Source organism: Phasianus colchicus, chromosome 4 (genome assembly GCF_987193195.1).
Source record: "Phasianus colchicus chromosome 4, bPhaCol1.hap1.1, whole genome shotgun sequence".
Lineage (NCBI taxonomy): Eukaryota > Metazoa > Chordata > Aves > Galliformes > Phasianidae > Phasianus > Phasianus colchicus.
In genome coordinates, this window is record NC_143439.1 from 27,908,620 (window position 1) to 27,918,088 (window position 9,469).

Sequence of the window (9,469 nt, forward strand, 5' to 3'; positions counted from 1 at the left end):
CGCCTGCCTCCACTAGTGCAGGCCGCAGCCCCATTGGCCAGCGGATCGTATTTCCGCTTGGCTGAATGATGTGGGGGAAGTTGCGCGCAGAGGGAGGCGAGAGAGGTCATGATGGCGGCGCTGGCTGTGCGGAGCGGCAGGCTGTGCTGCGGATGGGTGCCGGGTGAGCGGGCTGCGCGCTGCTTCTTTGCCGTGTGTCTCTGCGGTGGCTTTAGGCTGCCCTGTCGAGCTGCCGCTGACGGTGTTGTCCCTTTGCTGTGCAGCCTTGATGCGGGAGAGGCCTTGTCGTCTTCAGCACCAGGGAGCAGCGGTCCAGTCTGACATGGTAAGGGTTCCTCATCTCGCTGCCAGGTGTGCCGTGGCCGCTTCCTGGCAGCTACACGGACTCCCGTATCAGTGGGTGAGCTGGTCAGACAACAGAAACGGAAAGGAAGATAGCATCTTGCGCTGTGCCTGCTGCTCTCGTGATTGAAAGATACGTTGCTGTATAAGTTACTGCGTTTATCGCTCTTTGTCACTGTTTCTGAAATCAACTACTAAGCGCTAATAAGTGCCCTATATAAGGAATAGCCTGCTATTATTAATGTAACTCTTCTGTGCTGTTTCAATAGCTCACACCTAAAGAAATGTGGCTTTTTTTTTTTTTCTGGACTGCAGAATAGTTTCAATTGGAAATGGCCTCACAGCCTACCCAGCCCCAACCCTTTGCCATGGGCAGGGTTATTCCCCACCAGCTTAGGCTGCCTAGGATCCCATCGGATCTGGTACTGAATACCTCCAGAGATAAGGCATCTGCAGCCACTCTGGGCAGCCTGTGCCAGGGTCTTACTGCTCTCTTGAGTAAAGACCTTCTGCATTATATCTAATCTAAATCTCCTCTGCTTTAGTTTTATGTCACTTTGCTTGTCCTACTTCTATCAGCTCATATAAACAGTCTGTTTGTATCCACCTTTCAAGTGCTGGAAGGCTGTAGTGAGGTCTCCCTAGAACCTTCTCCATGCTAAGGAAGCCTAACTTCTGCAACCCCTCTTTGCATGGGAGGGGCTCCTTTTGGTTTGAAGGCATTCTCTTTTTCCTGAAGATCTATGTGAAATCAAGTGCAAGCTGACTATTTTCTTGCAAATTTAAAACATTTTAGCTGTTGTCTAATTACAGCCTATAGAAATGGAGAATCCATACAAAGAGCCTCCTAAAAAGTGTATCTTATGTGGAATAAATGTGGACTACAAGAATGTGCAGGTGAGTGCCTTGAAAATGTATGTTTATTAATTGATCTATAGCATTCAAGGGCTTGGGAACAGAAGTCTGAAGTTAATACTGAATGATTAATACCGATGTTTAGAGGATCTATAAAACTGAAGTAGTGTGACTGATAAATCTAGTAATGTAACTAGTTGCTTCAAATCTCTAGTCCTATTAAATGTTCAATTCTCATTCTACTGTAGAGTGGCTTAAGTGATAGGATATGTGGAAGGTTCTGTAAGAAACAGGTCCAAATACGAAGATGTTAAAGTTTTTTTTTACAAAGCAACCCTTACACTCTTGTCTTTGCTTTCTAATAGCTTCTGTCCCAGTTTGTTTCTCCATACTCTGGCCGCATTTATGGCAGGCATATAACAGGTATGTGGAATAGTATTTACTGTTCAATGTTGATGCCTTCTAGAGTCTAGTTCACTTATCAGATATGTTTACAGAACTGGATATTACTGGTTGTGCACATCTTGAAATGTTCATGTTAACTAGTAGCCTTCATCAAGAAATGAGAATATCCCTTAAGTAATCATTTTTTAATCTTAACCATAGAAAGGTATGTAAGTGTGCATACCTTTTTGTAAGAAGGCTTTGTCAAGCTAGAACAACTTGTGACTGATAAAACTTCCTCCTTAAACTAATTGGTGAATTATGGTTGAAACCAGGAAGCTAAAAATAACTTATTTGTTTAGGCTTGTGTGATAAGAAGCAGAGGGAAATTTCAAAAGCCATAAAAAGAGCTCATATACTTGGTAAGTACTGTTACACTTCAGAGTATTTGGTAAATCACACTTATCCTTTATTTAAAAAGATCCTCCACTTTATTTTCTTACAGGATTTATGCCAGTTATGTTTAAGAACCCATCATTTCTTACAGACCCCAAGATTTGTAATGTTAAGTATTGAGAATAACGTACTGTAAAGAAATAAAAATAAAACAAAGTCATGTTTAATATTCTCTACTGGTGTGAGTAGCTGGAATGGTTTTTTGGCTCAAAGCTTGTTCAGTGGCATTTATCTGAGATGTAACCTGTTCAATAAGCTTTTGTGGTTAGTGATTACTATCTTCACAGTGAGAAGAGAAATACTGGTAGGTGACCAGGAGAAACCCTTTTCAGCTGTTGCTCTTTGTGGGCATTCAATCTGATTTGTGGGGGTCCTCTCTGAGGAGAGGACCACCATGCAGTCAGTGTGCATACCTAGCAGTCCACCGTGTGACAACTGTGTGTTCAACTGCTGATTACCCAATGGGAGGGGGATGTGCTATGCATGTGCTGTTGCCCCGATGAACAAAATATAAGTACCCCTGACAACTAAAGGAAGCTCTGAACCATACAGAAGTGCCCCCTGGCAGCCAAACTTCCACTGTGAAGAGGCTAAAAACCCGAAGAGTTCTGAGGTAGAATGGGTACCCTCTCTGCCAAATTGCAGCTGTGCAGGTCAATAAGATGTTATTGACAAACTTGCTGCCTTCCTATGGACCAACATGTGGTGTTCTCTAAGAATACAGTGCACCCCTTAGGATAGATACTGAGTTGAGAGGATTATCATTCTAGACTGTTTACCCTTGGGGAGTGTAAGGAGTGAACTGATTTGTTGATAATGTTTTCCCCCTAGATGTACAGACCACTAAACTTATCCAGAGGTCCTGCTGAAGTTCATTTTTCCCTTCCATTTCAGAAAGGGTCAATTAAGTACCAGATAGCTAAGGATAAGTAAAAGTATTAAAAACCTTTGTTTTATATAAACAGCTATTTGTAAGGTACATTTGATTTGATGTTCTGCATATCACCTTCTGCTGAGGAGATGCTTATTGTTGGAGTGGTCCTGAAATCTTCAGCAGCAGCTTGAAATTCTATCACCGAGGCATTAAGTGAGACTATTGGAATGCTAACACAGTTAGCATAGTTTTAGAACCCTGAGATAGAGAATACAGACTTCACTCTGCAAGGCAAAATTAAGGAATGTCTTCTAGACTCTGCTTGACTTAGGCCAAAAAGGATTTGAGTATTTAAACATACATCTTTGTACTTTACAAGAACTCAGTAAGCTATTTCCATCCCTGCAGTGCAGTAATTTATGTCACTTAAATATGCTGGCAATTGCTTTTTGTACAAATACATCTGGGCAAATCATTAAGTGATCAGAAAGTGGGAGAGTATGAATATTCATTTGTATCTTTGGGATTTTCCAATGCTTCCTCATCTGTTTCAGTGCTACTCAGTGCAAGCTTTGTTTCTTGGTTGCTGTCCTCTTCATCTTGGCGTAGTTCTTGGTCAAGTTGCAGTGATCTTAATTTCTTAAATGATTTTGGTCCTGTTGTGGTGTCTTTGACTTTGCGCTTGGTTACTAGTTTTGTTTCAGCTTCAGTGAAGTCCCTTTCCTCCACCATGAGAGTCAATTTATCCATGATACTAATATTATGGTCAATCTTACAACAGTTCTTAGAGATCCTTCCTTCGAAGGAAACAATACATGTCTGAAGTCCAGAATTGGGGAAAAATGTTTTCAGTGCCTGACAAAGCAAAACATTCTCCTTTGGTTCTTCTAGGTGATCTCTGTTCCCTCCTGAAAAACAATGGTTACAGACCCTCTTGTATACTTCTACCAATACTGCTCTGGGTTCCTCAAGTTCACAAGTGTTCTTTTTCCATCAGTGAAATAACTTTGCTGTCTTACCAGTGCTACCATTGGACATAACTTACCCGAAGAGATCTTGTGTTGCTTTTTTCTATTGATTTCTTCTTTTAATTGGCTCACCTCTGTTAGGAGTTTCTCTACAGATCGTTCACTGACTTCTACATCAGAACATATTTTCTGGAAAGAAAAATCTCAGTTGAGATCAGCTGCATTAACAGAAGTAGAACTTAGTTTTAGCAAAGCCTGTAAAGCTACTGACTTTCTGATATTGGTAATAGTATTAAAAAGCTGAAGTAATGAGCTTGAGGTTGGTTTTTGGAGATGAGAACTTCAGCCTTGTGTTGAGCGAGGTGCAATGGCTTTTACTTGTCCTCGCCTGCCCAAAAGAGTGCTAACAACTAGAGATGATAATTTCCAGAAATAATCCTCTTTAAAGAATTTCTCAGTACATGTGAGTTGATCTTTGAAGTTTATTAAGGATAAACTTTTATTTGCAACTGTTATGTAGAGCAAAGAACTTTCTATGTTGCACTGTACCTCCAACTTGGTGCAGGATACCAAATTACCAAATGCTTTGCTTGACTGTTTGGTACTGCTGGAGATGTCTATGCTGCGGGTATACTTAACTGACCTTCAGTTCCTCCTGCAAGGTGGCATACATCTCATTTATCTTGTGAACCTCTTGTAAGGATCCATCTTCATAAAAGAATTCTGACCTGTGGAAAAATTCAATTGTATAACTGAAAATTGATTCCAGCAGATATCGATGAACATTTGAAAAGAACTTCATTAAATAAAGAAGCATTCTAGGTTTTCATTGTTTTGTTTTAGGATTAGCTATTAAGTCAGATTTTCTAAAGCTTATTTTATGTAACTTCAAGAGACCCCTTTACTGAAGATGGTACTGACTACTGGTTGATGCATAAAATTGTAAGGGGGGGAAAAATGACCTGGACTTCTAGTTTGAAGTAAGAAATAGAGTATGAATAGCTCTTGTTAGGCTAACAGTCTGTACTATTCTTTAATTCTAGCAATAGTATTGCATATCTCTTGTCACCAAGACTCAAGGTAATCACAACTGGAAACAATACTTATGTAGGCTGGTGCAGTGCTAGGTGCTTATTTTGACTGTTCTCACTGCCAATACATGGATGAACAAATTCTAAAGTCCTTTGTAAAGGGCAAAAATTACAGGAGCAAGTCAGGAAGTGAGCAGAGTGCAGCTGTATCACTACTTTGAGAACTTAAAAAAAAAAAACTTCATTTAAAGAAAGCAGCTATGTTAACCTTACTGGAAAGCTTCAGATGCCAGTACGTAAGGTTTATATTGTACCTGTGTTGTCTTATTGCTCTCACAAAGCGGGAAGATGCACAGGAACCAGACACTGTTCTGTAACCTTGCTGTTCTGCCATACCCAAGTTGGTAACAACTAGAGGAACTTTCTGAAAAAGACTTCAAGAGCATAAGTATGAGAAAGTGCTGCATTAACATTTAAGCATACCTTTTCAGTATTTCAATAACCCCTCTCACTGGGCACCACAACCAGAGGTGCACAGTATAATTCTTGCTGGATATCACACACAGGTGACTAGACTTTGAGCAATAGTTAAGTATATGGTTTAAAACTGCTTTTGGATGTCAGGCATGCTCTAATGCAGTTATTTTCTTGTTAAACCTGGTCACTTAACCTGTCTCAATAGCTTCATAAAGCCTACCAAAAGTTATAACTAAAATAAATGAGTCCTAATAGTAACTCAATTACACCCATAAAAATAAAAAAGTCAGTCAAATCAGGTTATTTAACAGCTCTCTTAAAACTAGAAAACAAACTGATTACCCTTCTTGTGGCCGGTGTAAGGCATGTTCTAGCCTGTAAGTTGAACAGCTTTCTGTCATCACACTAGAAGTTAATAGAAGGAATACAAGGCCTTGGTTTGATAGGTGCGACTGCAAGTTCTTATGTAGAAGTCTTTCCCGGAATGTCATGATCTGGTCTGTGTTGCGTCTGAATTTGTACCATCCTATTACACTCTACAAACAGAACAAAGTTTATCAGTACTGCTCTTAAACTACAATGTCTGTGTATTTCATAATGGAGCAAAGTGGGAGGTTCAGTACAAAGGCATTGATCTAAATTGTTCTGTGTACATATTTAAGCAGATACTTAACTGTAAATGCCTGGAATGCCTAAGACTATTTTCTAGTACAACAGCATCTCCTGCTCTGGAATCCACTGAAACAGTTTTCTGAGGCTATACTCAACCTGGAAGTTTGCAAATGTGGTTTAGCTACTTAGCCACTTGCTGCTCTTCAGCTTATACTTTCCTCTTGAGAAATGTTCTTCTACAGAGAAGACAGTATGTGAACTTGCTTCTGCTGAAATAAGGGAGTGAATTGAAAGTTGACCTCAATTGATCTCAATCTAGGAGTCAGTGTAATTGTTTTTGGATGTTGAAAAATTTCACTTAGGAAAAATTAAAGATTGATGATAGAACCACAGAATTGTTCAGGTTGGAAAAGACCTTCAAGGTCATCAAGTCCAACCACAGACTAGCCATACTACCCTAACTCTAACAACTCTCTGCTAAATCATGTCCCTGAGTACCACATCCAAACAGTTTTTAAACATCTTCAGGGATGGTAACTCAACCACCTCCTTGGGGAGCCTATTCCACTGTTGTGGCAAACCTTAGTCAAAGATGACCTAAATTAATAGTATTCTTTAGGGGAGCTGTCTTGACAAGCAGTATATTGGAGTAGATGGGGGGGGGGAGGGGAAAGAACCAGACAGAACAACCCCCAAGAGTTGGGACACTCCCTTGGCATGTATTAGATTTGAAAATACCTTCTTACGGCCTGATAGTATTTTCTTCAGGGCTGGTTCATTGAGTTCTCCTGCAGAATTATAAAAGCTAGAAGAAAATTATGACAGTTAAGACTTTTGTTGTAAAGTACCTCTCTGGCAATGTTTGTATTTATTAATTCGTAGAAAGACTGCAGAGGGAAATCATGCTGTGATTTTCCTCTCATCAGGATGTAAATCTGCAAGACTGTGTTCCTATTTACAACAGAACTTGATAAATCAGTCTGTGAAATGACTCCTGATGTAGAACTATCAGGTGTTCATTCTGCCTCAGGACTCTATGTTTCTATTTTCTGATTGGGTGAGGGGTCAGGATATGCTATTTTAGAAAAGCAATTTTTTTTTTCTTTTTTTTGCAGCAGACTGACATCATTCTGTAATTCAGATAGTTCCACAGCTCACTAGGGTATGGTGTACCACATTTCTACTTTACATAAAGAGATACAAGCACAAGCAATACGCATAGAACTAATATAAGAATAACAAGGCTTTTAGCATCTGTATTTCTACAGAGATGACACTGTATCTGTTATTGTATCTTGGTGATTTTCTCAGACATGCATTACAAGTTAAACCTAATTTTAACTCAACAAATGATAAATATTAACTTTTTCTGCATCTTAAAATTTTCTTACCTGAACAGCTGGTAGCATGGAATATGTTTCTGTATATCTGAAATGAGAAAGCAATATTACTTAGTCTATCAGCTCAAGATGTGCATTTTTCTGTATGCTGTCATGAGAATTGTCATAAGGAAGAGGAAGAACGTTAATGCTGCATCTTTGAATCAAACTACTTGTCTGCTTAAAGGAAATCTTTAAGAAAGTAAGTCTAACCCAAATTTCTTTCCAAGTATAAAGAGGAGCTACTTCTATAAGTTATTTTTGATACATTTTTGCCAAGTGGAAAATCAAATTTGTCACTTAATTTTCCCCTTCCTTGAGTACAGAATTAGAATACAATATAATATCACAGAATAGTAACTTTGGTTATGTTGCAGCAAAGCACAGATGCTGCTAGGCAGGGAAATAAAGCTGGAGAACAGGGTGCGTGAGAAGAATGGGGTAACTACCAGTGAAAAGAGGGTAAGGGCTAGCATTCAGAATCTTCTTCTTTTCTCATTGTCTCCACAATTGTTGTTGTTACAAGTTTTCTAAAGTCAAGCAAATAAAACAATCAAAGCAACCAAAAAGAACCCCACAAAGTTTGGAGCAACTAATAGTGCCCAAGAATTTGGGTAGTTTGATCAATGGCACCACAATTTCCTCAGATTTTGGGCTCAGTAGTGAGATTCAGTGGAGGAAAGTTAAACCGAGGTAAAACTGAAAAATGAGATATGACTTCTCTGTTGTCAGTAAGGTTGGAAAGAAGGCATGCATTACTTTTTTTTTTTTTTTTTTGTATCAACTGTTTTGAAGGAATAAAGTTAAATTTATGTATGCATATATTCTTCTTTAGGGCTACTAGAATATACATATCTGCTCCCACTGCAGTTCAGATTTTACAGGAAAATGCTCCTGCCATCTGCTCAGTGAAGTACATAATTTGCAACATCCACAATATTTTATAAGTTTCAAGTTCTGTATTAAGCATGAATGCATTAAAGTTCACTTGACTGTACCAAATTTCTGCCAGGCAACTGCGCTTCAGGCAAAGTAGCAATGCTCAAGGAGCTAGCAGCTTGTGTTTGTTAAAATTTATCCTGTTCAGATTAAGATTACTAATTTTTTAGCAATTAAATGCTGTAAAATAAGCTGTGTGTGCCCAGTTAGACGTGAATGGGCAGCCTAGGATCTAGCAGTTGCATGCAGTTACAGGTGCAGTCACAGCTGTCCCGGCAGCAAGCTTGCTATGAGAAATGAAGATGCACTGACCGATTGTATAAACCACTTCCACATCGTCCATCTGTGAGTCCGTGATGCTGTTCTTGGCCTCACCTTTCACATCTCCAAGGAGAAAGCCTTCCTTTTTCGGGAGAGAACAAAAGGTCACGTTAACTGACGTCTAACAGGAGTTGGTCTTAACCGTAAGCAAGCACCTTTGAGGTGAAGAGTGCACGGATCTTTTCAACGGCGCGGGTTCTCTTTCATTTTTAAATGTATGCAAACACTTAAAGCAAGAAGTTGGGCCGCGTTCTCAGGCGCTCACGAGAAAGGGCGCGGTGTGCGGCTGTCCGCGTGCTGCCTGCTTCCGAGCCCGCAACTTTTATCGGCCCCGGCAGAAGCGCTATGGCAGCCGCGGCACCGCACCGCCTCTTGCCGCTTCCTCCTAGCTTTAGCTAGGAAATAAAAAGCAACTTTCCGGCGTCGTTAGCGGCGAAAGCAGCCGAAACAGCAGCGGGAACCCTGCCGAAGGGCCGCGGGGACGGGCGAGGCGCGGCCCTGCGTTGGGGCACGGCCGAGCCGAGTCTCGCGTCGCCGTCGGCGGGGCTCCCCGCCGGCGGGCTGCGAGCTGCGACATGGCGGCCGAGCGCTGCCCGCGCGCGTGCACGGCGGCCGCCCCGCCCGGCCGCCTCTCGCCGCCCGCCCCCGTCCCGCCCGCGGCACGCACCGTGTCCGAGTCGGTGCTGAGGTGCTGGAAGGCGAGGGCGCCGAAGACGAAGCCCGAGAGCAGAGCCGACGTGCTCTCGCCCTCCATGCCCCCGACAATGGCGGGCCGCGCCGCGGCGGCGGGAGCCCCCAGCGGTCGCCGGCGGCAGGGCAGGGCTCGGCACG

The 9,469-nt window shown here is 41.6% G+C and overlaps 2 protein-coding genes across 4 annotated transcripts; one reads left to right on the forward strand and one right to left on the reverse strand.

Annotated features, from left to right (window-relative positions):
- Positions 1–7: 7 nt before the first annotated feature.
- On the forward strand, positions 8–2,211 carry MRPS18C (mitochondrial ribosomal protein S18C). Of its 2 annotated transcripts, none has more exons than XM_031596707.2 (6): positions 8–163; positions 264–325; positions 1,156–1,239; positions 1,563–1,620; positions 1,944–2,003; positions 2,063–2,211. In XM_031596707.2, exons 1-6 carry the CDS (start codon positions 109–111, stop codon positions 2,155–2,157), a joined length of 414 nt encoding a protein of 137 aa, XP_031452567.1. In that variant the 5' UTR covers positions 8–108; the 3' UTR covers positions 2,158–2,211. The 2 variants fall into 2 exon arrangements, with proteins under 2 accessions (XP_031452567.1, XP_031452568.1); XM_031596708.2 differs by having other exon boundaries at positions 2,087–2,211.
- An 88-nt stretch (positions 2,212–2,299) lies between these two features.
- On the reverse strand, positions 2,300–9,468 carry ABRAXAS1 (abraxas 1, BRCA1 A complex subunit). Of its 2 annotated transcripts, none has more exons than XM_031596706.2 (9): positions 9,306–9,468; positions 8,630–8,720; positions 7,391–7,427; positions 6,738–6,804; positions 5,730–5,923; positions 5,225–5,344; positions 4,523–4,607; positions 3,957–4,068; positions 2,300–3,819 (listed from the first exon to the last, which is right to left on the reverse strand). In XM_031596706.2, exons 1-9 carry the CDS (start codon positions 9,390–9,392, stop codon positions 3,395–3,397), a joined length of 1,218 nt encoding a protein of 405 aa, XP_031452566.2. In that variant the 5' UTR covers positions 9,393–9,468; the 3' UTR covers positions 2,300–3,394. The 2 variants fall into 2 exon arrangements, with proteins under 2 accessions (XP_031452566.2, XP_031452565.2); XM_031596705.2 differs by having other exon boundaries at positions 8,630–8,716; positions 9,306–9,436.
- Position 9,469: the final 1 nt, after the last annotated feature.

Bases quoted from the DNA above. Each gene is read 5' to 3' on its own strand.
- ABRAXAS1 (XM_031596706.2), bottom strand. From the start codon at position 9,392: ATGGAGGGCGAGAGCACGTCGGCTCTGCTCTCGGGCTTCGTCTTCGGC. The intron at 7,428-8,629 runs GTCAGTGCATCT...TTCTCATTTCAG, and splicing joins GGAAGTGGTTTATACAATCG to ATATACAGAAACATATTCCA. The intron at 4,608-5,224 runs GTACAATATAAA...ATTTTTCCACAG, and splicing joins AGAGCAATAAGACAACACAG to GTCAGAATTCTTTTATGAAG.
- MRPS18C (XM_031596707.2), top strand. From the start codon at position 109: ATGATGGCGGCGCTGGCTGTGCGGAGCGGCAGGCTGTGCTGCGGATGG. The intron at 1,621-1,943 runs GTATGTGGAATA...TTATTTGTTTAG, and splicing joins TTATGGCAGGCATATAACAG to GCTTGTGTGATAAGAAGCAG. The intron at 2,004-2,062 runs GTAAGTACTGTT...TTATTTAAAAAG, and splicing joins AAAAAGAGCTCATATACTTG to ATCCTCCACTTTATTTTCTT.